Here is a 27970-nt window from a genome sequence, read left to right on the forward strand (position 1 = left end):
AGGCTCACACATGTCAAAATATGGTACGTCCAACTAGAATTACCCGTATCCTCAGTATTCTTTAATAAGAAGCAGCACCGAGTGCTGCTCTGCGAGCTTGTAGATCTGCTATTCTTGAAAACTCTTGAAAATGTGTGCAAATCTTTGAATATATGTATTTTTTAAGCGAACATTTGTAACTCAAATTTTGCTTCTGGGGGGGTCCCTGGAACTAAATATTTTGAGATGGGGGTCCGTGGCCAAATACATATCATTTTGGGGGTCCTTCACGTGAATAGGTGCACCACTGACATAGAAACATAGGCTTTTCAAAAAACCTTAGAAAAGCACAAAATAATGCGTAATAATGCGTTCCCAGTCCAAATGGGTTAAACCCCCTCCCCCTATGAAGAACATCCATGGGGGGCCCGCAGTGAATCCTTGTACCCAGGGCCCAGAATTTTGGTGCGACACCCCTGCCGTTCTGCACAGTATCCTGCCCCAGTCTACTGCTTTAGCCCCAGAGATTCCTTCAGAACAGGGTGTGACGCGACAGAGAGCGGACGGACGCCTGGCGAGTCCGAGGGGGCACCGGCGGCACCGCCCGCAGTGGCGCGGCGGGCGGGACGTGGGCCTCGACTCCCCGCCCGAAATGTCCCGTCGCCGCCGCCGCCCCGGCTCCTCCTCCTCCTCCCGTCTCGACGGGACAGATGATCAGAGGCGTGACGTTCTTCCCGTTGTCGTGCAGGCACGGGTTGAAGTACGGGTAGAGGGCCTCGGTGAAGGCGCACCCCCGGTAGGCGTAGATGTGCGACTTCGCCTCGGCGTCGTAGAACGCCACCGTCCCGCCCTCGTAGTCCAGGAAGACGCCCACCTTCAGGTACATAAGAGAAGAACATAATGACTGGACAACAGGGACGTGCAGAGAATGTTAGAGAGGCAGGTGCTGACATTTCTAAAAGTGCCTTTTAGTGAAATTATCGAAAATAGCAGGCGCTGCGACGCGTTGTGCTTGAGCTTGGAGGTCGGCTATTTTCGGTACTTGATACCACACTAAACTAAGCATAAAAAAAAGGCAACATGGCGTATGGCATGGATTTCTACAGAGAGAGGTCAATTATTTCAACATAAGATGCTGCGTTCAAGTTCAGGAGAGTTTGGACAAGGCAATTCTCTTGAATGCTGCCTTCAGGTATGGCATGGAAAGAGGGCATTTGCATTTCTTTCACCATAGAAAAAACTGCATTCATGGTCTGGAGAGGGCACTTTTTACAGACGGATAAAAGGGCAGGTGCTCAAGCCCCCTTGATGTCTATGTGTGCACGTGCCTGCTGGACAAGCTAGTTCAGGTGATCTGGTAACACTTAAATCAAGAACAAATCCTCTCAAATCTACTTTTCTTACATAGAGCTGTGATAGGATGGAACGCATTGCCTAATTGCATAACTAAGACAGACACAAAATTCACCTTTAAGAGCAAGTTAAAAGAACATGCATACAAGTGTCTGCATCGGACCCAGGAAGACTAGCTTTTGTCATGGCAAAAGCTAATGGGGATCCTAATATACATGGGCAACTGGCGGCCCGGGGCCCCGCAGGTTAATATCGGAATACTGATATATTATTGATTTCAGCTGTGTTTCAATTGCAAACATGCAAACATGACCCGCTTTATTTACTTCACTCTATATTGGTAGCTCAACGACTAGTATTTTGTTGTCTTTTTTTAATGTCCAATGTATTTGTATTTAAGTTCACATAAGTATAACTAAAAGCATTTGAAATTAAATAAATAATTACATTTCCGGGGTTCCAATTAAAAAAATGCATAAGATTATTCAGAATTCCAATAAAAAAATAAATTGCAAAAATAGCAGATTTTCAAGCTCCAATGTGTTTCGGCTATTTTTGCTACTTTTGTGTGAAATAGAATGACGAAGTACAGTAGGGCATTAATTGATGAACTTTCTGAACTGACGCCACTGTGTGAGTGGAAATACAGTGGCCCTCTCCATCATCAGAGTTGCCCGCCCCTGTTATAAACAATAAGCAACAATAAACCTTCTGGGGAGCGTCTCTCAGGGGGAGGGGCACGGAGGGTCCGGCGCAGGCGTTCAGGCAGCCGGCCTTGCGGCGGCAGATGGCCCAGAAGCCGCTGTCGGGGTTCACCGTGATGCTGCCCTTCCTGTTGACGGACTCCCTGGCCACGCCCACGTCCCAGTCCGTCTTATCGCCAACCTGGAGTCAGTGGTTGGGGGGAAAAAAAGAATTCACGTTCTTTACTTAAGCAAATGTACCAATGCTGCAATGTAGAAACGCTCTTGTTACAAGTAAAAGTCCCTGTTTCAAAATGTACTTGTGTAAAAGTACAAAGATGTCGGTATCAAAATATACTTCAAGTACACCAAAAGTAGAAAGTAGGCTATACTCATTGGCAGAATGTCCTGTTTCACACGTTTTCAAATCTATACACAAATGTATGCGCACAATGATTCGCGATGGGACGCATTGTGAGCTTGTACATTAGATTGTATATTTTCAAAAGGCCGAAATGTATAGGGTGGATAATGTATGTTTTGTCATAATAATCTAAATCTACAAATACTTGTAGTTGAGTTAAAGTATAATATTTGCCTCTGAGATCATGTACTGTAGGTGGTGGGACGTAAGGCCTAAGCAGCACAAAATCACAGCAAACTCCCACATGTAACATCATTATGAAGTTAACATCATCAAAAATATATATTTCAAAATATAAGAAAAAGAAAACTCACAACACGTTGCGATGTGACACGTTGTGAGCTTGTAGATTGTATGTTTTTGATTATATTTTATTTGTCATGCGACATATTGGGACGGGTTGGGCCCTTGATTCAGCCCAGGAAAAGGAGTTGGAGAGGCATTGCATGGCATGGATTTTTTTGCCTTTCGGACGTGCCGCGAGGCCTCAAATACTAACCGATGAACGGTTAGGGTTGTGATTTTAGGTGTCATCTTTTTTCTGGTATAAAGAGAGTTTAATGATGTTGTATGTAAACCATGCAGGAGTAGTCAAGGAAGCTAGGGAGTAGTGGGCCAGTATTCAGATGATAGACAAGCCAGTGGGGCCAATGTGATGGCTCTGTGGGCTGCTGCTACACAGCGCTATAGAGATAGATGTCTCTCTATAGCTGCTGCTACTCAAAGATTGGCCATTTCAGATCATACGAGACAAGCCAGTGGGCCGATTACATGAGTTATATTTACTTTGTGGGCCGGCAATTTAGAGAGTTGTCCCGCTTTTCCCGATTAGCCCTATTCACGGCCCGCCCACTCAGCAAATTTCTCAGCATCCCCCGTGTGCTGACTTCAATTTAGAAGGGGAAACTATAACAGAAATAGCTGGACTTAAAGCCAACAAATCATTATTTCTAACGGTAAAGTAAATTATAATGCTTTGTGCCTTTTACTATCTTGTGTTCTTGATCATGCTAGCCGTATTTACTATTCGGAAATTGCATTAAATTTGCGATTTTTGTGTTAACTATATAGGCTTATAGTAGGATTTTCCCCTTCAAAACGGGACTTCAGCACCCGGGGGATGCTGAGTGGGCGGGCCGTGAATAGGGCTTATGGCCAGCACTAGAGTTTAAGTGTCTATGGTGACATCCAGAGGGGGTCACATGTAAGAAGGGGGAATTTCAAGTAAAAAAAAGCGTGTAAACCACACTGCACTATAGTGGAAACCCCGGAATATCACATTCTGGAACACGATGAAGAGGAGCTGAACATGGATCTGAATCAGATAGTTGGACCTACGTTTTTTTCTTATTATTCCAAACCTGGGCCATGAGGTCTGTGGTCTTCTTACCTGTACCACAAAGTAGCGGCGTCCACTGCTGTAGCCTTGTTTCCCCAGAACACAGACGCACGAGTCAAACCTCCGTGGATCGTCAGGGGCTGCGATCCGGGTCTGCTTGTAGCCGAGGTTCACCTGTCATTCATCATCATCATCATCATCATCATCACTGTCATCGTCATCATCATCGTCATCATCATCATCATCATCATCAGCTGTTGAACCACTAGACCAGTGGTTCTCAACCTTTTCAGGCCGCGACCCCCAAAATAATCATATTTTAACTGGGGACCCCCAAAAAAAGAAGGACATCTGGGAACTCCGATCAGGGACCCCCACCCTGACGAGCACTAAGAGTTGAGGCATTACATTTTTATGACACGGTTTTATTATGAAAATAGCCGATCTACATGCTCACAACGTGCGTTGGCTATTTTCACAATTTCTGCCTCTAATATTTGACAATTTGGCCAGTGTTTAATTTGTAATTTTAGAGGTATTAAATCATCCTTAAATTGTCACTTTAGAAATGTGCAGATAGCCTCTACACTTAAACGTTATGGTGGTTTGTTTACTGCTGAGTGAGAAAACAATGTTGTATATTAAGTTAATAATCTGGGGACCCCCCAAAATAACCTGCGGTTGAGAACCACTGCACTAGACAACAGTATACAAGTAGATGATGCAATAACAACTCTGTCAGGGAACTCTTTAAGAGAAAAAATAATAATCCCGTTTTCCCACAGTTGGCAGTAGACTGTGCCTTCACTGGACCATTTTCACACACCCCAGGAATGGCTGGACCAAAGGAGAAGTTCACAACATTTTCACCGATTTTTCAAGTGTGGTTCCCTAGCATCCTTTAAAATCACCCTGAAAAAAAAAACACTTACAGGCAGCAGCCGTTCGCAACTGGCAATAACAAACCTAGCCCAGCCCTACCCTCCCCTGACCCTTCTTTGTATTTACCTACTGTATATTTTTTTGCACTGTTTTTTTTATTAGTCTCTTTTTTATTTTATTTTCTCCTGATATATCTACTGCATAGTACTGTGTTCTATCTGTCTGTCATTCAATGTTATATGAGATACTCAATGGTTTCCTGTGTAAATAAGCCAAGTGCTTCCCTAGGATCTCTTTTGGTTGACCTTGTACCAGTGAACTGTACCGTCATGAAACTGTACCTTTTTCTATGCAAACTTCTAATGAAGTCTTCAATCAATCAATCAATCAATCAATCAATCAATCAATCAATCAATCAAACAAACAAACATTTCAGATGACTAAAATATTACTAAAACTAAAATAACTTATCCAAAATTTGATGTCACAAATCAACACTGCTAAGAAATGTGAGAATAACTCAAGTTTAGGATGTACCTGCTTCCCGTCAGGAGACAGAACCAGCCAGGACGCAGCTGTAACTGGGTCCAGAGTCACATCAACTGGTAAGACAGATCAAACAGAATAAGGATTGAAGGATGAAAAGAAGAAGAAGAATCAAGGCTAAAATACAGCAAAACATGCAGTGAAATAAGAAAAAAAAACACACATATTCACGGAAAATATAGGACACAGCCGTGTCAACAGACAGTGAAACAATAAACAAAACAAAGACGACAGAAAACTCTCAAATGGAATTAAAAGCCATGCAGGGCGTAAAAAGTGTGTCTTAAGACGAGATTTAAAAACCTCGACGGTGGGGGCCAGTCTGATATGGGAAGGGAGCGCACTCCATAAAGTGGGACCTATGACAGAGATGGCTTGGTCACCACGACTTTTTTTGGCCCTTTGGGGTCTCCAGTTTCAACCGGCCCGTAGACCAAAATCATGACCTAGGGGGATCGTAAACCTCTAAATGTTCTGAGAGATACTGGGGTGCCCACCCATTCAGTGATTTAACCCATAGACATAGAAAGGTACGCCTCCATCGGCTCTGGTGAATGTGCATCAAGGAACTGACGGAATCTGCATCGCTTCCGCATGCGTCACACATACGTCAATAAAGCTCTGTAGAAAAGACGAGCTGTGATTGGCCAGAAGTCACTTTGACTGGCAGCGTTCCCTCGGTTTTTCCCGGACGTCCGTTCTGCAGTTGTTACAGATCGGTCCAATGAACTGCAGAGGCGGATAGTTGCGACCGTCAGGTTGCAAGTTACTATGAAAAGCTCCACCGGCTGTCTCTCTGTCCGTCACGTCACGTCACACTCTTCGCCCTACTCTTATCTCCGCCACCGTTGCCTTATCCATGCCAGACTTTGCACACACACACTCCTTGGCTGGCAAACCACAACCTACAGCCCTGATTTCTCTCATGGCCCTCTTCTAGCGCCACCATGAGGCCGATTCTTGCAAAACACATTTTTGGACACTGCTCCTACAGATTTTGCCCTAGAATCATGCAAAGCGGTACACAGTATCTCTAAAGTCATGTCATCAACATGGATCTGTCCCATTTCCCATATTCCCTCCTGATTAGCTACGATTGCCTTCTAAAGTTTGTGTATACGACCTGACGGTTGCTTATCTCCCGATTAGGGAGTCTTACTGGTGTTTCATGTTTTATGATTTAAAAACAAACAATACAATCTTAAAACTAGTAAGACGCCCTAATGGCGAGAAGTGACCTCACCCTAAGCCTTAGGGTGAGGTCACTTCTCGCCATCCTAAGGGCCATATATGGAGCGTGACATGAGGCCTGACGGACTGACTGACTGACATGAGGCGGAGGTTTTGATACTAACTGCTCCCTACGGTAGCCAGTGAAGAGTAGCCAGCATGTATGTGGTCACTCTTGTACCTGTTAGGAAATGTGCCGCAGCATTTTGGACTAACTGTAGCCGTGCAATGGAGACTTGGTTTTAAGCCAACATAAAAGTGCATTACAGTAGTCCAAGCGTGTCGAAAGAAAAGCATAATTAAAGGGAAGCACAAACTTGATTTGAGCAAGCAGCCATGAAGAGTGACGTGTTTATGTCTGCACTGTAGACAGAGTGTGTGTGTCTGTGTGCAGTGCACACATGCATGCATACTGTACCTGCATATTGTTCGATCCTCTTTAGTTCTACAAGAGGAAGGAAAGACATTTGTGTTTTAATGGATTTTCTCACAAAAATGTTTTATCTAGGCTATCTATTAGGATAAAATATGATCCTTAGCTTATTGATAGTTTCCTGGCAGCTGCTTCCTGGCTAATGTATCAATCAGTTAGTTGATCGTACAACAAGAATAACAGCTAGTGACTGACAATACATGAAAACGACCACCGTGAACTGTTGTGTATGTTATAGTTAATTATGTAATATTTATTTTAATATTACCGTATGCCAGGATTTTGTACATTTAGAAAAGTCGCGTACAAATAAATATATCGTCGTTGTCTTTTTTTTAATTATTATTATTTTAAAAACCATTTAAAATAGTGAAAATAGCCGATCTACAAGCACACAACGCCTCACACCGCTTGTAGATGTGCTATTTTCACTACTTTTGTGAGACACTTTTGTATGATGTAGAGCTTTAATTTACGAAAAAATAAAACAAACACATTTGAAACTTGGAGATACAGTGACGATATATATATATATATATATATATATTGAAGATACTGACCCTCAACAGACAACTTCTTCTCCATTTCTTTGCAGATGTCCACCATCTTAGAGATGGCTCTCCTGGCTGTTCCCACACAGAGGCATGCGTGGACACTGATCTCAGACCAGTCCTTGTTGGACGGAGGCGTGCTGAGAGACGGTAAACTCTAAACCAGGAGACAACATTTCCCATGATGAGTGTAAAATGTTAACCACATAAACCCCTAGATACTTTGTTGTAATTCAATAGCTACTAATGTACAACCTTGTGGTGACACATTAAGAAATTTCTTCTTTAATTTTTTCACATTAAGAGCATTTTTTGCTGAATTTTCTGCGTATTTTCTCTGGACGTTTGTCTAGTTTGGTCATTATTATTAATATTTCCAATATTATATATACCAATATTTCTCAACCTTTTCAGGCTGCGACCCCTGTTTGAACTGGGGATCCCCCAGTGCCCCACCCTAACAAGCACTTGGGGTGTTGGAGATGAGCCACTACATTTAGTTTGGCTAGGTTTGACAGATAAACATTGTGAAAAAAGCCAATCTATCAACACCACAATTCTTGCCTCTTTCTTATATTATTTGACAATTTGGCAATTCTTTAGGTATTAAAAGTCCTTAAATCAGGGGTGTTAAAAGTGTTGTCCAAACAACCAAGGCATGTATGTGTTTGTAATGACAACTAGTAACACATTCATGAAAAAAATAAACACTTCTGACCACAACAACAAATAGTGTAAAAGCGATAGGCTTATAGGCTCCACTCTATGCGATGAGAGCTGCTGGGTTCTGCCCAACAGACAGATAGAAAGATTATTAGGGGGAAATCAGTAAGACCCCATGGACATTCATTTTGGATCAATACAAGTAGGAACATTTGCATATAGATGTTATTTAGGGCGGAGTTGTCCTTTAAATCGTCACCTCACTGTCATCGGGGGACCCCTCCCAAAATCATGTGAGGATCCCCCTGGGGGTCTCGACCCAGAGGTTGAGAACGAACCACTGTCTAAATTATGACATGTCTCATCAGTCTTGAGCCATCTAGATCATACGTGGGCAACTGGCGTCCTGGGGGCCCCACCTTCACTTAATGCGGCCCGCTGGTTGATATTGGAATACTGATATATTATTGATTTCAGCTGTTACAATTACAAACATGTAAACACGACCCGCTTAAATTAGTAGCTTAATGACTAGTATAGTAGTATTATTAAAATGTATTTTTTAATGTCCAACGTATTTGTATTACGTTCATAAAGTTAACATGAGTATAACTAAATGCATTTGAAATTAAATCATAATGTTACATTTTAGGATTCCAATTCAAAAATAACAAACAATAATTCAGGATTCCAATTCAAAAGAAGCAAAAACGAGCAGATCTACAAACGCGTCTTGAGCTTGTAGATCGGCTATTTTAGACATAGACACGTAGCAATATGCAATGTGGCCCTCTGCAGTGAGTGTGGAAATATAGTGGCCCTTTCCATCATCAATGTTGCCCACCCTTGATCTAGATCTACAGTCAATCTAGAGACACATCCGTAGTTAATCTAGTATCACATCTAGGTCCTCGGTTAATTCAGAAGCACGTAGGCCTATCGTTCATACCTGCAGCAGGTGGAGGTGGTCCTCCGTGTGCTGCAGCAGCTCCAGCTCTCCGCTCCTCCTCTGGAGCTCAGTGATTTCCTCCTCCAGCTCCGCCAGGAGGCCCTCTGCCCTCCTCTCAGCCTCCCTCTGCTTCTCCTCCATCTCCTGGATGACCTCGGCCTGCCTCCGCTCTATGGCGCCCATCAGCTCGCTGAAGACCTGGACGCTGCCCGCTATCTCCGACTCCACGCTGTTCTGAAGTAAGGCAAGACAAATTAACCTAAAAATGTCCTCTAAAACGATTTTCAGAAAAAAGTATGTTTCTATGATCAGTTATGCTCAAACTTTAATGTCAAGAAGTACAATGGTATTGACCGTCGACCCCCATATATATATATATACAAAATATTTTGTTCCAGGGACCCCCCCAGAAGCCAAGATTTACAAAAGTTTGCTTTAAAGATTTGCAAAAAGGTTCAAAAATAGCAGCTCTACAAACTCGCAGTGAGCTTCTATATCTGCTATTTTTTTTTATAGATAAAACATAAAATAATGGTTAAACTGGTGAAAATCTAACGTAACAAAGATACGTTCAATCCCGCCCGGTCTTAATGGGTTCAAATGTTTCACAAACAGATTACAAACGGTTCAGCTATTGTGAATGCACCGTGTTAAACGTACCCTGCTCAGCTCCAGGGAGCGTTGCACCTCCTCCTTCTTCCTCAGTCTGGCCTGGACCATTCGCTTGATCTCTGCCTCCGTCTTCTTCAGCTGAGCCTGCAGATGGTTGGTTGAGACAGGAGTTCCACCATTATATTACTGTTGATCTCATTCTTGTAAAATTCTATTGACAATATTACAATTGACGCGTGTACAGTAGCGGACACTTGGAAAAGTCATAAGTCGTTTAAATGCAGACCAAATAAATGAAATGAATAAATCTGACCATTGATTAATCAACAAGCCAGCTGCTCGGTCAGTCAGTCAGTCAGTCAGTCAGTCAGTCAGTCAGTCAGTTAGTTAGTTTAGTTTATTTCAGTCAATTTTGTGGATAAGATGAATCTAAAATAGACAAACGTTGTGATTCCCCATTAAAACTTTTTTTTGCATTTGAAGATGGTGTGCGTGGAGATTTTTCTTATGCAGTTTGCCAGACCATTGTTTGGTCTCCTCCTCGACGCACCTGTCGCTTTTGTTGGTGTGCAAGAGACTTTCTTTTTATTTAGTCAATGTCGTGGTATCATAGTTTAAATACAAAAGAAAATAGACACATTTCTGACCAAAAAGGTGAAGCCATGTTTCTTTCGCCTACACTTTTATGAAACAAAGAAAAGGTGGAAAACTGTCAAAACGGAGAGAAAAAAACAAACCAAAACTAAACAATAAGCAAAATACAAATACAAAAAAGTCAGTCAGTCAGTCAAGGGCTGTCCATACTGCCTCCGACCACCAAACTTTTCGTCGGAAAGGTCCGGTTCAACTACAAAGTGACTCGCAACTTCTGAAAAGCATTACCCCGAATTTGAGTTAGGGAAGCTGTACATCTGAAAAGAATTAGGGCCTTTCCGACGAAAAGTGCGGTGGTCGAAGACAGTATGGACAGCCCTTAAGTCCCTTAAGCGAGATAATTTGATATATTTGGAATTTATTTGGACACTTGAAAAAATATTTAGTATAGTTTTAAACTTGAAGTACAAAGTTATTTTCTCAGTCAGTCTAACCAAAATGGCTATTATCTCAATATTTTCCTCGCAACATAATCACTAAGATATCGTCACTGTCGGGCAGAAACCTTGTATCTCCAAGTTTCAAATGTGTACGTCTTTTGCCCTGCTTCATCATACAAGACCGTCGGTCCGTCGCACAAAACTGGTGAAAACAGCCGATCTACAAGCACACAACGCCTCGCGATGCGAGGCGTTGTTAGTACATTTTATAGATGATAAATACAAAACGAACGGTTTTGGACATAAAAGGTTTCCACCCGACAACGACGATATGCTATAAATATAAGGTGCTGTGAGTGAAAATTATAATGTAGGGGTGTCTCGGATTAAAAAAATATTTATGGGATGCCCTGAGACAAAAAAGTTTGGGAACCCCTGACCTAATTCACCCTTTGTTAGCCTCCTGGTTGGTCCCTGACTGACCAACCAGCAGGCTCTATCTGCCTTGTCCCGCCCTGGTTCCGCAGTCAATTTATGTTGAATTAGCTAAAACATAATTTTTGGAGGAATAAAAACATTTAAAAACATGCTGACTCACTATGCTGCCACTGAGCAGCTCCAATTGACTGAAACAAAGGTTGAAATTAGAATTGAGCACACAGAATAACAATATGAAGCAACTGAATTAACATGGCAGTGGATGGAATGTCCCACTGAATGTCCCACCAAGACACAGCAACCAATGGGTGTGGAGAGGGGCAGGACAATGGGCAGGACTTGACAAAGGGTGAATTCAGTTAGTCAGTCAGTCAGTCAGTAGCCTCGCGTAGCCAGGCTTACTCATCTGCGAAGAGAAAAGCCTGGTGACAATATAAGGCAGAAACCGTTCTAGGAGGTGGGGCTGAATTTTCCCGGAAGCTATATTTTTTTCACAGTGCGGTGTTCCTGCAAACGTATTCCCTGCACGAAAAACTCTGGTCTACGTCTCCTGCTCCGTCGGTTGCGCTCGCAATAAACAATATACAAACAAAAACATTGATTCAAGCAATGTTACACCTATTAAGAGCGAGTTAAGAGCTACAATCTATTTTAGTTTTTTCGCTGGGGAATATAAACAGACCCGCACCGCATGACGTAACGTCCGTTAAACGCAGACTTCCGCTAGAAATCTTGGAACCAAACGGAAGGCATATTGTCTACAGGGTGGTCAGTCAGTCAGTGCTTCACCTTCATCTTCCCGCTCTCCGCGTGCATGGGCACGACGCTGTGGCCCCTGTGGTCCGTCTCCGTGCACGTGAGGCACAGCGGGGACAGGTCGTCCCGGCAGAACATCTCCAGGGGCCTCCGGTGCTTCCTGCACAGGCCCTGGGCGGGGAAGGTGGCGGGCTCCGTCAGCCGGTGCTGCTGGAGGGCGGCCTCGCGTTGGTGGGGCGTCAGGTGGGCCGGGCAGTAGGACGCCTGGCACACCAGGCACGACCGCACCGCCTTCAGCAGGGGTGGAGAAAAGTACGTGTTACCCCCAAAATGACCTTTTTTTCTATTGTTTCAATTCAATTCAATTCAATTCAATTCATTGTTTTGTCTTTGTCACATTCCTAAAGGACAACTTTAGTTTTTTACAACAAGGGTTCATATTTTAGATTGTAATTAAAGAATGTAAAAGATGAATGTTAAATTGATTTCATTTACTTCTTTCTATTGTTTTAGAGATTCTTATTTCAGTGGTTGGGGGCATGCGTACAAGTGGCTAAATATGTATTTTACACAGAATAAGCCCATTCCCAAGATACAACGCAACCTTTCATGGTTGGATGTGACTTAGGGGGGCTAGAAGTGTTACTGTAAATAGCAATAAAGAAACTGATGGCTTATTGTGTCTAAAAAGACATATTTAGCCACTTGTACGCATGCCCCCATGCGTACGCATGCCCCACATTTTAGCAAGGTAAACGTGATAAAACAATAGAATGAAGGAAATGAAAACATTTTAACATTCACTTTTTCTTTTCTCTAATTACAATCTAAAATATGAACCCTTGTTGTAAAAAAACAAAGTTGTCCTCTAAAGGAGTAGTTCACCCCCAAAATGACTTTTTTTCTATTGATTACTCATGACATATTCTTTTGTATTTGTCACATTCTTAAGACGAAGAAAAAAACCAGAATATCATAGTAAATTTAGTCCCATTGATTCCGGATCCAGAATCAATGGGGGTACATTTATTGTAATCAAATTATTGGCTTAGGAATGCGACAAATACAACATAAAAATATAAAGGCCTATATTGAACTCATGCCGTGAGAAATCAATAGAAAACAAGCCATTTTTTGGGGTGAACTACTCCTTTAAGTAAAAGTATCACTAATGCAATGATACTCTGTTGCAAGTGAAAGTCCGGAATTCCACATTTTAATTGAGTAAAAGTACAAAGGTATTGGCATCAAAATGTACTTAAAAGTACTCGTTATGCAGAATGTCCCATTTCAAGTTTTCAAATCTTTTGAAAATAGCAGATCTACAAACTCACAATGCGACAAATTGTGAGCTATTTTCAAAAGGCCGAAATGTATACGGAGCTGAAGTAGTTAACTCAGTCAGGGCCGGTCGACTTTTAGATCAACTATCTCACTATGGAGTTCCCTGCCAAGCGACTTTAATCGACTTTTATATAAAAGCATTGTTTAAGCTTTTAATTTGGGTTAATAGACGGAGCGGAACGGTTAGCTTACCTTCGGCTAGTATAAAGGCGTAAACCGTGAAAAAAAAAGGATACGATTATGACGTCACCTTTAAGCTATAGCTTCCTGTTTACGTAGGCCTCTGCTAGCCGCTAGGCTCAATGCAAACCATCCGACCCTCACGCAGCTTCACTAGGTCGGATTTTGAATCGGAAACTTTCTGTGTGGCATCTATATACGTTCCGGTGCCCATACCGATGGTGGTTTTAGACGATCAAGCACGAATTGAACAGTATTGAGCTCAGATGGCGGCCCGCGGGTCTCCCATTCATGTCAATGGGGATCGACGTCATCGTCCCATCCTTGAATGTTGTGAACCTTGGTTTTAACATGGGTTAACATGGGGGCTTCCACAGTCTATGGTCTATGGCTCGCTCTAGTGGTCATTTTGTGGTATGGTATACCAGTGGCTTGGTAAATTGATGTGATTATGATGATTAAATATAGCTATTTCCTGGCGTTATAAGCGCACATTCATATTTAAATTTGGCTGGCAAAAATCTACAAAGTAACTAAAGTTACTAGTGTGGAGTAAAAGTACAATGTTTGCCTCTGAGATGTAGTGGAGAAGAGTAACAGCATTGGAAATTGGAAATGCTTAAGTAAAGTACAAATACCTCAAAATTCTACTTAAGTACAGTACTTAATTCAATGTACTGGGGACCCCCCACCCTGACGAGCACTAAGAAACTTGAGGCATTACATTTTGTATAACACGGTTCTATTGTGAAAATAGCCGATCTACATGCTCACAGCGCTTTGTGAGCACGTAGATCGGCTATTTTCACAATTTCTGGCTCTAATATTTGACAATTTGGCCAATGTTTAATTTGTCATTTTAGAGGCATTAAAAAGTCCTTAAATTGTCACTTTAGAAACATGCATATACCCTCTATACACTTAAACTTTATGTTGGTTTGTTTCCTGTTGAGTGAGAAAACAATGTTGCACATTAAGTTAATCATCAAAATAATTTGGGGACTCCCGACCCACAGGTTGAGAACCACTGCTTTACACCACTGGCCTTCAGCTTGTTGCTCCCGCAGCAGACGTCGCAGGACACCTCGTCGGGAGGCGAGGCGCGGGGCCTCGAGGAGCACGTCCTCTGGGGTACCGGCGGGATGGCGTCGCCGTCTTCAGTCTGCCGCAGCTTGAGCTTCAGTGACCTTTTGATTCAAGTTCAATTCAGTTTCAGTTAATTTCTCTGTCTTTACTGATAGTGAACAGTAGTCTAGTCGGACAGGAAATGGAGAGACAGAGAGATGGGGATTGACGGGAGTCGAACTCACGACACGCTGTTAGCAGCTTAGGTGCCTGGACCGCTATACTATAGCGGTCCAGGCCCAGTTTTAATTAATTTCAAGTAAAGTGATAATGAATCAGGTTAGATTTAACATACATATTAAAATAGTAAAAAGAAGAAATCCTGCAAGATTGGGCCCAAGGATTGTGTTAAATCTAACCTGATTCATATCACTTTTTTCTTTTTTTAAATAGACAATCTGCAATGTGTCGAAACAGTGTTAAAAGTACTAACATTTAGTTTTTAAGTAATAATGTAATTAAATAATGTTACAAGTAAAAGTGCAGAATTAAAAATGTACTTCAGTAAAAGTTCAAAAGTATTGGTTTCAAAATATAGTACAGACAAAATATAGTACAGTACCAAAAGTAAAAGTACTCATTGTGCACAATGCCCCATTCCAGATGCTATGACAGAAAATATATTTAAAAAAATATATATATATTTTGAGAAAGTTTAAATAGGGCTGAAGTGGTTAATGTCTGTAATAATAATCAAAATCCACAAAGTAACTAGTTACCAAAGTTTTCTAATACAGTCATTGTAGTGGAGTAAAGTCTCTGAGATGTAGTGGAGTAGAAGTAAAAGTATTGAAAATTGGAAATAACTCCAAGTAAAAGTACCTATAAGTACTTAAGTAGTCCTACGATACTTGAGCAAATGTACTTGGTTACTTTATACCAGTGGTTCTCAAAGTGGATTCCAGGGACATTGTGGGTTCCTTTAGGGGGGGTCTAAATTGACCCATACAAGTCTGTAACGTTGACAGTGTTAGGGTCCATTTGGTTCCATTTGTACACTGACAAAGTTAAGGGGAGACTCACAACAATAACAAGGGGGTGCCCGCTGGCCTACCGGTCCAGGCGCATATGGGCTCAGTGTAGAATGACAGTGTGTCGCTGGTTCGAGTCCCAATCCCGACCAGATTTGCTGCGTGTCACTCCCCATCTCTCTCCCCATTTCCTGTCAGTCTACTGTCCTATCAAGAGGTGCCATGGAATTGGTCCGACATCTCATTGTTCCTACATCCCATTAGTCTGAATCTGGTGAATGTTAACCTGGTGAAAATACGATGCCTAAACCTAAACTTAAAACCTAACCCTAACCAAATTAGGACTAACTTTCGGGCGGCCCAGCGTCTAGTCGGCGACCTGGCCAACTCGGAACAATGTAAATAGGGAATGAATGCCCCGCCCTTTAATGCAAACCCCATTATACCTGTTGTCATAGGACCCGTTTTGACCATCTGTTTGCCTGTGTCCATTTATGCCCATATATGGAGATATCTGTTATCTGTCTGTCTGTCAGCGTCCATTTTATGTCCATATATGGAGATCACTGCAGATATAGTTCTGGGTCCATTTTATGCCCATATATGCCCATATATGGAGATATCTGTCTATTTGCGTCCATTTCACGCCCATATATGGAGATCTCTGAATCTGTCTGTCTGTGTCCCTTTATGCCCGTATATGGAGATCTTTGTGATTCTGCGTAAATTTTATGCCCATATATGCCATTTGCGTCCATTTTATGCCCATTTATGGAGATCTCTGTATCCGTCTGTCTGTGTGTCTGTCTGTGTCCCTTTATGCCCGTATATGGAGATCTTTGTGATTCTGCGTAAATTTTATGCCCATATATGCCATTTGCGTCCATATAGTTCTGGGTCCATTTTATGCCCATATATGGAGATATCTGTCTATTTGCGTCCATTTCACGCCCATATATGGAGATCTCTGAATCTGTCTGTCTGTGTCCCTTTATCCATTTTATGCCCATATATGGGGGCATTCATTTTATGCCCATATATGGAGAACGCGCGTGCCCGTGGGACGAACGGTTCTCGAGATACGCGGATTACCTACATACATACACACTCACAGAGATTTTTTGTTGACTCATGTGGCGTACGTGATGTCAGAGCCTTTTATGAAGTGATGTCACAATGAGTCAGAGCTTTCGCCGATTTCCTCAGAAACAGCCTGATGTCAACAATCAACCCCGCATAAGGAGATTCCGAACGTTTCGCGCCGGTTCGGGAAAACCGCGCGTCGGGTCGGGTCGAGACCCGGCACTGCACTCCGTGCCGCGGCGGGGAACGCGCGTGCCGAATCTGAAGCCGGTGGGACGAACGGTTCTCGAGATACGCGGATTACAGACACACACACACGCAGAGACTTCTCGCATTTATAGATAGATGAGATGTAGGACTAATGAGATGTAGGTCTTATGGGCAGTCCCCCTATCAAGAAAGGCATAAAAGCCCCAAACAAAAGACCTTAAACAAAAGAAAAAAGAAATAATGGTAGGTGGACCTTTTGAAGTTGTCTGTGATATCGGCGAAGCCTGTGTTGACCCGGAGCTCGGGGCGGCGGCGGAAGCTCTCCTTGCACAGCGGGCATTCGAAGGTGTCCTTGGTGTCCCAGTAGCCTTGAATGCAGTCCAGGCAGAAGTTGTGACCACACGGGATGGACACGGGCTTGGTGAAGATGTCCAGACAGATGCAGCACTGGAACTGCTCCTCGCTCAGCGCCGAGGCCATGCTTTGGAGGACATTTTAACAAACATTTAATTTTTTCTTAAACATATCGTTGTTGTCGGGGAGAAACCTCTTATCACCATCTTCTAACTTTTTGTGTGTGTTTTATTTATTTTTTTATTAATGTTTTCATTTGAATCCTGAAAAGTAACAGTTTTGGTTTGATTGATAGATAGACTGATTGAAGACTTTAGATGCATAGGAAAAGGTACATGACAGTACCACAGGAAAGCCTTTGGCTTGTTTCAATTGGGGTTCCTTTTTTAACTACTATAACATTGAATGACAGACAAATAAAACACAGTGCTATGCAGAAAATATCATCAAAAATAATGAGGTTTCCACCCGACAGAGACGATATTAATAACTGTGATAGAAGAGAAGAATAATTCTATATGAACACAAATACATGTCTACGATCATGCTTAATTATTTATGAGTCAAACTATACAAGCGACTCGACTAAGTGGTACATATTTAGGAATTAGTCTTATTTATAGTGTGTGCGTGCATGCTGCCTGTGTGAGTGTGTGCGTGCTAAATAAACACTGGCAGTGAAATGACACAATGAATGCTGCTACACCGGAGCTGGAGTTGTGATAAGAGATCAAAATGGTTCAGTAAATAAAGTGAGAGACAGAATGACCATTGTTCCGGCACCCTAACTTCGCAAATACACATTTCATTACTCCTCCTCAAGTCTTCATTTTAACACTTAGCCCAGTGTTTCCAAACCTTTTTTTCTGCCAGGTCACAATTTTTTTAGTTTTTTAAGATTTGTTTGTGGGCTTTTATGTCTTTATTGATAGGACAGTAGACTGACAAGAAATGGGGGAAGAGATGGGGAGTGATAGGCGGCAAAGGTCATCTACTATTCTTAGCCAAAAGATCCCCGGGCACACCTAGATATACGGTGTGTGGCTATTTTAAAAATGTTCACCTCTTTCTTATATTATTTTACAATTTGGCCAATGTTTCACCAGTTTTTATATAGTTTGTTGATTACTCTTTCCTTTCTTGAGGTATTAAAAAGGTTTTGATTTCACTGTCAAATTTCAAAGGGAACACCAAAGCATCTCAAAGGGCACACCAAAGGTCTGTGGCACCACCACCGAAACACTGCCCCAGCCTAACAAAAAATACAACGACAATAAATCCTAACAGCAACGACAGCCCAAGACAAAGAGGAGCACCTTAGGGCCTGGCAGTGGTGTAAAATAACTGAGTATGTTTACTCAAGTACAACACTTACAGTAAGTAGGCTACACCTTTGAGGAATTGTTACTTTACTGGAATGTTTCCAATTTTCAATACTTTTACTTCTACTCCACTACAGAGGCAAATATTGTACTTTTTACTCCATTACAAAAAATATGAAAACATTAGTTACTAGTTACTTTGCAGATTTAGATTATCAGCTATTGCAAAACACATATTAATAAACATTTCAGACGTTTGAAAAAAGACGATCAACAAGTTCATAATGCATCGCAATGGGACACATGGTGAGCTTGTAGATCTGCTATTTTCAAAAGATTTTACGACATGTGAAATGGGTCTTTCTGCATAATGAGTACTTTGTGCTTTTGGTAAATTTTGATACCAATACTTTTGTACAAAAGGACTTTTACTTGTAACAGAGTACTTCTACAGTACATTGCTGTACTTTTCCCACCACTGGGGCCCGGTGGGTGGTTGGGGAAATACAGGTCGATTTTAGAGTTTACACCTTGGCTAATACGTCATTCATACTTATGATGCACTTTCCTGGAAGAATGACATTTGTTGCACTTCCCTGAAAGACTAGCCTCATATTTTCTCTTTCACCTTTGGTGAACACACACACACACACACACACACACACACACACACACACACACACACACACGCACACGCACACACACACACACACACACACACACACACACACACACACACACACACACACACACTGTAGAGATCGACAGATATAGAGGGGCGGCATAGCTCAGGGGTAGAGAAACCGCTATTAGAACACGAGGGGTTCCCAGTTTGAATCCTGGCTCCCCCTGAGTTAATGTCGAAGAGTCCTTGAGCAAGACTCTGAACCCCTAGTTGCTCCCGGTGCGGTGAGTAGGTTGGTGCCATGGTTGGTAGCATGGTTTCCTCCGCCACCCGTGTATGAATGTGTGCGTGAATGGGTGAATGTAATGCACAATCTATGTAAAGCGCCTTGGATAAAAGTGCTATATAAATGCACCATTTACCATTTAGAGGGTATGCGTGTAACATCACCATCATACATACCCAGAAGTTATGTGGGAACGCCTACTGAGTGGCAAAAAGCTGCTTTCTGGCCATGACAGCCGATACATCCAAACAGACAAGTCCTATCTGATTGCATTAAACCAGTGTTTCTCAAAGTGGATTCCAGGGACTCTGTGGGTTCCTTTAGGGGGGTCTAAATTGACCCATACACGTCTGTAACTCTGACAGCTAGTGTACTAATGGAACCGAATGAACCCTAACGGCTTCATTTAGTTTCTCAGTCATTTCTCATTTCTCATTTGTACACTGTCAGAGATAAGGAGAGACCTTGAAATTTGAAAGTTTGAGAAACACTGCATTAAACAATGTTAAATGACTTTGCCACTCGATTTGCCACTCACTTTATGCATGTGCATACCCTCTATTGTTCTATTAGTGTCTGGCTTTAGATTGAAAATGTTATTGAGCAGAGCTCCCATCAGTCTGTATGAAGGAAGTTGCAGAGCCTCATCTGTAGCCTATTAAGTACACACATGGGCAACATACGGCCTGGGGGCAAGACCCGGCCCGGCCCTTTGACCATCTCAATCAAAAATGACCTGCCCCCAAAAAAGAAATGAAAATTTAAAACTAAATCTACATTCTAAAAGGTTGCCATATGTTAACAGTTTTGTAACAAATTGATTTAAGTTGTCTCCAGTTAATAGTAATTCATATTTACCATTTTAGTACTGCATTTCCTTTTTAATTTAACAGTAAAACAGTCAACCTTGAGTCCATATTTATAACATGCCATGTGTTTTATCAGTGACCTATGAAGTGGTGCATATCAGAAAAGATAAGATACAGTATAAAATATATAGGCCTCATTTCAAAGTTGATACGGCATTGACGCAGATTATTTTATGTGACTATTAATATTTTTTATTGTAGGGCAGAGTACAGAGTGATACAGTACAGTACAGCTCTCTTGAAAGGACCTCATTGTAAAGCAATATGCATGGCATATGTCTACCAAATTCAAGCAGTTTTAACATAATTCTTGTGTGTTATGTATTTCAAGTTTCAATTGTAAAATAAGTGGCCCTTCACAGACTTTGTCAAAGTCATTGTGGCCCTGTGGAAATAAATGCTGCCCACCCCTGCTATAGTAGCACGGAGCTTACATAGCCCTTATTCCATGGTAAAAGTGGAACATGTCACAATCTGTCCGCCATTATACTTTCACAGTACGAAATAAATATTCTGTATAACCGCCACCTACAACCAGCTTTGATGCCTGTCTGGGGGGTTTACTTCAAGTTTACACACTACCATTTACGCAACCAATGTCTCTGTATATATGACGAATCACTTGATTTAAAGCTCAACAGCTCCTTGTCTAGTTCAACAAGCAGGTTTAACTTTGTGCAAGAGGCACAATAACATTCCTAAAGCCATTCTTTGTTGCTATATTTGGCCTAATTAGCCATATAGTCACTCACCTGAGGGGGAGGACAGGTCAGTTACTGTATAGGAGCAAAGGTTTCTGATGGTCGAAGCCTCCCTAAAGCGACTCAGAGGTCTGTGTAAGAAGTTGATCAGAACCCCAGTGAGCTGAAGTGTTGACATTAGGTTAATGCTAATCTGATACAATGACGCTTGTGTGTTCAGTGCGTAGCTCCTCCCTGTCTTTTGGGTGTGCTTGTCTTTGGAACAGCATTTAACAGGTATTTCTGGTCTTCCTACCGACAATAATAGCCTCCTCTGGCACTAACTAAAACGTAATGAAGTGACAGTACGTCTTCAAGAGCAGGTCTCTGAGATCATTAATTTCCCTCTGTGCGGTATTCCATGTTTCAGCACTTTAATGTACTTACACAGGCGTTTTAATGCCTAATCCCACTGGAATATGTTGCACTTTTGAACCTTAGCGGTCCCTGTGTATAAGCATGTATTTATGTTACATGCTTTATATTGAGATTTTTCTGTTTACTGTAATACTTACAGTTACACAGTGCCTCTACTCCTTTTTTTCTGGTCTATCTATGCTGCTGCAACAATAAATTCCCTCAACAAGTATAAATAACCTTTGATCACATCTCTCATAATATCTTGGTTCATAGAAGACAGGGGTTTGAGATTATATTGTACAGTAAGTATATCAGAGGTAAAAACCCACAACCAGCGCTGATCTTAAATAGCCGATCTACAAAATTGGGTATTTTCACTTTTATGTATCACGTTTATTTTTGTATTTAAAGGAAAAGTTTTATTATTGAAACAATAATATTATTGAACTCAAGTCTCCTTCGGGAAAGTAATCGATAATAAAAAGTCATTTTGGAGGTGAACTATTCACCCTCAACCAGGGGTGTCGCACCAAATCCTGGGCCCTGGGTACAAGGATTCACTGCGGGCCCCCCATGAATGTTATTTCATTAGACTGGGAACACATTATTACGCATTATTTTGTGCTTAAACTATTGAAAAATAGCAGATTTACAAGCTCACAGCCGTGCTGCGAGCTTGTATATCTGCTACTTTTCAATAGCTAAAGTATAAAATAATGAAGGCCCCTCCACCTTGGGCCCTGGTAACTCAGCCCCACCTTTCCCCCCCTTGTGACACCCCTGCCCTCAACCCCAAACAATCCCATATACATGTTACTGTAGCTGCATCACTCTCCATATATCCCTTTACGTATCACTTTATTAATTTGATTGATCATTACATTTATTTTTTTTGTGTTAATATTTGTATTTATTATTTATATCATAAATAATAAAGAAACTTCACAGCATAAACATATCGCCCTCCCTGCCCCACCCCACCTGCTAAAATAACTGATCTACAAGCTGACAATTTGCCATATCACGATGTGTTATGAGCTTGTAGATCAGCTATTTTCCCCGTATTTTCTGCCCATAATATGTTTGATTGGGTAAAAACAACAACAACAATGGAGAGTATAAATCAGTGCTTCTCAATGTCTGGCCTGGGGCCCACCAGGGGTCAAAATGATTCCTTAGGGGTCTGTAACTCAGAGAGTGTACAAATGGAACAATTATTTCTCTTTGGGACCCCAATCTACACCGTGAAAGTCTCTGCCCATTATGCCGACTCCGTTCTTTGCGCATGGAGGTGTGGCCGTGGCCGTGTTGTTGCTATTTCCCTATAATTGGTATTTTGGCAACACAGATTTAGGAAAGCGTAGCCTATAGGATCCTAAAACCATCTGCTATGCCACTTTGTTTTTTTGCCACTTCAAGCTCTCTTAGGAGAGCTGTGGGAAGTTCAGAAATCCATCGTCTTGTGACATCATCAATTTCCCCCCAAAAAAATGTATCAATATTTTTGAAAAAAATATTTTGATTTTTAGTATCGTGAGAACAATGGCTTCCACTTTAACATTGGAACTTTTCAGGAGTAGAAATGTTCTATTAGCTTGGATTCCCAATCGATGATGTCACAAGACGATGGGTTTCTGACCTGCCCACAAGCCACAACCCTCCAATGAGAGAAAAAGAAAAAGAATAAACTAATTAGGGTTCTGCTTAACCTTCCCTATCAGACTCACCTCACTGCTACTCACCAGTTAAGAGTGGGGTGGCTCAGAGTAGATGACAGAGTACAGCAACTTGCAATGGGCCTGGTGTAGTCTGGGATCCCTTCACTTTACAGGGTTTGATCCGGTCGGTAGCGGAAACCACTTTACGTAATGTTGTAGTCCTAGACGGACTACACTTTGGCCGGAACTATCAACCGGATTCAGTTTTAACCCAAAATATTCCCCTGCACCCAAGGACATACTTTTAGGGCCGACCTAATAAACACCTTGATGGGGCGTAGTTTTGCTTTCGAAAAATTCGTTTGGTATGTGCATCTTTTAATCCAACTCGTAGCGACTGGCAAGACTACGTAGGCTATTCCAGCATTTTAAAAGGGATTGGGGAAACAAACGGAGGGAACCAAATCAAAGCGACGCCGCTTCTTCTAGTGGTTTCCGCGCTTTAGGCGGAACCCAAACGGTCTGTTGTGAACGAACACCAGGCTCTCTCCCGGGAGAAAGCCTGGTAGGCGAGGTTAGGCCTGGTGTACAAGATACACTACACCACTATGATACCCAAGTACCTGTCAAAATACTTTATAAACATTAAGGATGTCCATAATTATAACACCAGAGGCAGCGCCACAGATCACTTCCAACCCAGAGTAAAAACCAACAAAGGGTCAAACTCGTTTTTCTGCTATACCACCAAAATGTGGAAAGCCTTACCGAAGGCCATAAAGGAGTGTGGATCACTAGCATCCTTTAAAATTGCCCTGAAAAACCACTTACAGGCAGCAGCCGTTCGCAACTGGTAAAAAAATTAACCTAGCCCAACCCTACCCTCCCCTGCCCCTTCTTTGTATATACTGTTTGTTCAGACTTACTGTTTTCTTTTTTTGTTTTTCTTTAACTACTGCATAGTACTGTGTTCTATTTGTCTGTCATTCAATGTTATATGAGATACTTCAATGGTTTCCAGTGGAAATAAGCTTAGTCTTTTCATGGATCTCCTTTTAGTAGACCTTGTACCAGTGAACTGTACCGTCATGAAACTGTACCTTTTCCTATGCAAACTTCTAATAAAGTCTTCAATCAATCAATCAAAAAGAAAACCTATCTTCAATTATATATGAAGATAGGTTAAAAAGTGGTGATGTCCTCCTTTAAAGTACCAAAAGTAAAAGTACAAAATGTTTGAAAATAGCCGATCTACAACAGCTCACAACGTGCTGCGATGCGACGCGTTGTGAGCTTGTAGATTGGCTAGGTATAAAACATGGCTAAAGTGGTTAATGTATGTTTTAAAATATTATAACTTATATCTGAAAAGTAACTAGTAGCCTAACTAAAATGTTCAAATAAATGTAGTGGGATAAAAGTACACAGTGAGTAGACCAGTTATCAAACAAGCCCCATGCTTTCTTGGGTTTAACTTTAAATCCTAATACAGTAATACTAGACCTTGTATCTGAACTGTAGGCCAACTGTCCTGCACTTTCCCTATGCGAACTGCAAATAAAATATTCAATCAATCAATCAATCAATCAATCAATCAATCAATCAATCAAAACCAGCAATTTTGGTAGCCTACTTCTGGGGGGGAATTGAATGGGTGTACCGTGTTTCAACCCGGACAAGATAGAGGGAAGGACGGGGACAGAGGCGTCAATTGGGTATGGCAAGCTATGACAGCTGCTATACCTTGGTTACAGAGGGAGCATTTTTTAAATAACTGCATTGTGTCTGTTGCTAGGTACTATGGTGTCTTCGCGCGCGTGCAAGACACCAAATATGTTGCCATACCTTAGCCTTTTACGAACTGACGCCACTGGACGGGGACCGTTTCCGTCACCTTCTCTCGTCCGGGTTTAAAGCATGGTTTAAATTTAACAAACACTCAGGACGGCGTGTTTGGCCAAAACCTCCGCTTAGTTCCCAATTCACGCGTCTGCGTCACAGTGAGTGAATCCAATCCACTAATGTCTCCTTTCTATGTAAACTAGTAAGACTGTGTTAGTTAGTCTCTTCCAACAACATATGATATGAGCATTAGCATCATTAGCAGCCAGAGCCTTAGCCCTGAATACAGGACTCTCATATACATGAGAGTCCTGGTGCCGCCTCAACATGAGGAGTAGTGGGCAATCGAGCCCTTAACGGTTTGAGCTAGGAACGTCAGATTTCAAAAATAAAGTGCTTACCTAAGCCAACTTTGATAACAATTTGACGCCGCACAACGTTCATTACACGCCGCTACCGGATTGTTGAATAAAAAGCATTTTTGTCCGAAATTATTTTGCTTAACATAGGACGTCCGCCTCTAGTGGACAGTCGCGTCATCTCCGGTTGATCATTGTAGTGAACGGAGATGATGCGATGACGCGACTGTCCACTAGAGGCGGACGTCCTATGTTAAGCAAAATAATTTCGGACAAAAATGCGTTTTATTCAACAACCGGGGAGCGGCGTGTAATGAACGTTGTGCGGCGTCAAATCGTTAGCAAAGTTGGCTTGGGTAAGCAGTTTATTTTTGAAATCTGACGTTCCTAGCTCAAACCGTTGAGGGCTCGATTGCCCACTACTCCTCATGTTGAGGCGGCACCAGGACTCTCATGTATATGAGAGTCCTGTATTCAGGGCTACCAGAGCCTCAACCACTGTCAGCCAGCATACAAAGCAATGTGATGTGACAGGCTGGCTCGCAGTCGCAATTTATTTTACACACCAAGTTCAAAGAAGCTACTAAAGCAGTGGAGACTGGAATCCCTACTTTAGAGGCGTTAAAGTGTGTTTTCTACCAGGATAATTCTGGGAGAAGGTACGTTGTTGTTTTATTGTTGTTGTTGTTCTCGTGTAGTGTAGGTGTCCCAGTGACCGTGTGGTCGAAATTATTTAATATTAAGGGCTGTATGGAAAGCTTGGAGTCATAACCCACCGTAGACATGTTATGTAGCCTGATTTCCGACTCGACGCCAGTTCACTCAGAGTGTGGGCGGGTCTATTGGCTGGAGCCAGGCTACATGTTATGATTATTTTTTTTCTCGTGGGAAGTCACTGAGCGGTCCTGTGTACCAGCTCATGGTTCTAAATGTAACTAGGAGGCAGGCCGGCTGGTGCCCACAATGGCTGAGGGTGCCCCCCTTTTAAGTGAAGGATGGCCATTATATTTAAAAAGAAAATGTATGTCCAATAAAGCGTGGCAGCTGCAGCAGCGCCCCCTGTAGCCTGTCTATATATAGACTGTGCCCACTGTGCAGGCTTTTGATTGATTGATTGATTGAAGGCTTTATTAGAAGTTTGCATAGGAAAATGTACAGATTCATGACGGTACAGTTCACTGGTACAAGGTCTACTAAAAGGAGATCCATGAAAAGACTAAGCTTATTTCAACAGGAAACCATTAAAGTATCTCATATAACATTGAATGACAGACAAATAGAACACAGTACTATGCAGTAGATATGTAAAGAAAAAAAAGAAAACAGTAGGTCTATACAATCAGTAAGTACAGTATATACAATATATACAGGGAAGGGGCAGGTAACAGTAAGTCTAAACAATCAGTATGTACAGTATATACAAGGAAGGGGCAGGGAGGGTAGGGTTGGGCTAGGTTTTTACCAGTTGTGAACGGCAACGACAGCCAGACAATTAAACCAACAATCAGCATTAGCAAAACAATCGGAAGCTTTGTTTTATTATTGTCTCCACCAGCCGAAGGCTTGGGGGGGAGTATGTTTTCCCCTCCGTCCGTCCGTGTGTCCGTCCGTGTGTCCGTGCGTCCGTGCGTCCGTGCGTCCTCGCAGTTTGTGAGCACCAAATCTCAGTCGCCGTTGGCCCGGTCGCTGCCAAAGTGAGCACACACATTCCCTGGATGCCAATCTAGAACCTCTGCCTTCAATTTTTCAAATAGGCCTTTTCTAGCGCCACCTAGTGGCCGATGTTCGCAAAACGTGCGTCCTCGCAGTTTGTGAGCACCTAATCTCAGTCACCGTTGGCCTGATCGCTGCCAAAGTGAGCACACACATTCCCTGGATGCCAATCTAGAACCTCTGCCCTAAATTTTTCAAATGGGCCTTTTCTAGCGCCACCTAGTGGCCGATGTTCGCAAAACACATTTCTGTGCACTACTCTTACAGATTTTGTCCAAAAATCATACAAATCGGTAGGCAGTATCTCGACAGTCATGTGATCGACACGGATCTGTCCGATTTTGCATATTCCATCCTGATTGGCTAAGATTGGCTTCCAAAGTTTGTGGCCGTCCGTGCGTCCTCGCAGTTTGTGAGCACCTAATCTCAGTTGCCGTTGGCCCGATCGCTGCCAAAGTGAGCACACACATTCCCTGGATGCCAATCTAGAACCTCTGCCCTAGATTTTTCAAATGGGCCTTTTCTAGCGCCACCTAGTGGCCGATGTTCGCAAAACACATTTCTGTGCACTACTCTTACAGATTTTGTCCAAAAATCATACAAATCGGTAGGCAGTCTCTCGACAGTCATGTGATCGACACGGATCTATCCGATTTTGCATATTCCATCCTGATTGGCTAAGATTGGCTTCCAAAGTTTGTAGGATTGAGCCGTTTTGAACAAAATGCCTCAAATCACAAACGCAAAGTGCGATTATCATGAAATCGCGCACACACGTTCCCACTAGGCCGAGGAAGAAACGCAACTTATTTTTTTTAAATCAGCCTCATGGTGGCGCTATAACAGGCCGATTTGTGGTTTTACCTATAACTCCACCGATCAGTTTCAAACTTTGCAAGCGCACTCCCTAGAAGCTAAGGATAAACATTTGCCCTGCATTTTTCACATAAGCCTTTTATAGCGCCACCTTTGGGCCGACTTATGTAAAACACATTTTTGGATATTACTCCTTGAGATTTTATCCAAAAATCACGCAAATCGGTACACAGTATCTCTA

The 27970-nt window shown here is 42.2% G+C and overlaps 1 protein-coding gene across 1 annotated transcript; it reads right to left on the reverse strand.

Annotated features, from left to right (window-relative positions):
* Positions 1 to 511: 511 nt before the first annotated feature.
* LOC308298133 (zinc finger protein RFP-like) lies at positions 512 to 21056 on the reverse strand (the record flags this gene model as incomplete). The annotated part of the gene is made up of 12 exons (XM_080741690.1): positions 20994 to 21056; positions 17039 to 17266; positions 14442 to 14583; positions 11906 to 12163; positions 9693 to 9788; positions 9033 to 9266; positions 7430 to 7577; positions 6855 to 6881; positions 5198 to 5262; positions 3830 to 3952; positions 2041 to 2217; positions 512 to 853 (listed from the first exon to the last, which is right to left on the reverse strand). Exons 2-12 carry the CDS (start codon positions 17263 to 17265, stop codon positions 512 to 514), a joined length of 1839 nt encoding a protein of 612 aa, XP_080597816.1. The 5' UTR covers position 17266; positions 20994 to 21056.
* Between the last annotated feature and the right edge of the window lie 6914 nt (positions 21057 to 27970).

This window comes from Nannobrachium achirus, assembly GCF_963921795.1.
Source record: "Nannobrachium achirus genome assembly, chromosome: 14".
Classification (NCBI taxonomy): Eukaryota; Metazoa; Chordata; class Actinopteri; order Myctophiformes; family Myctophidae; genus Nannobrachium; species Nannobrachium achirus.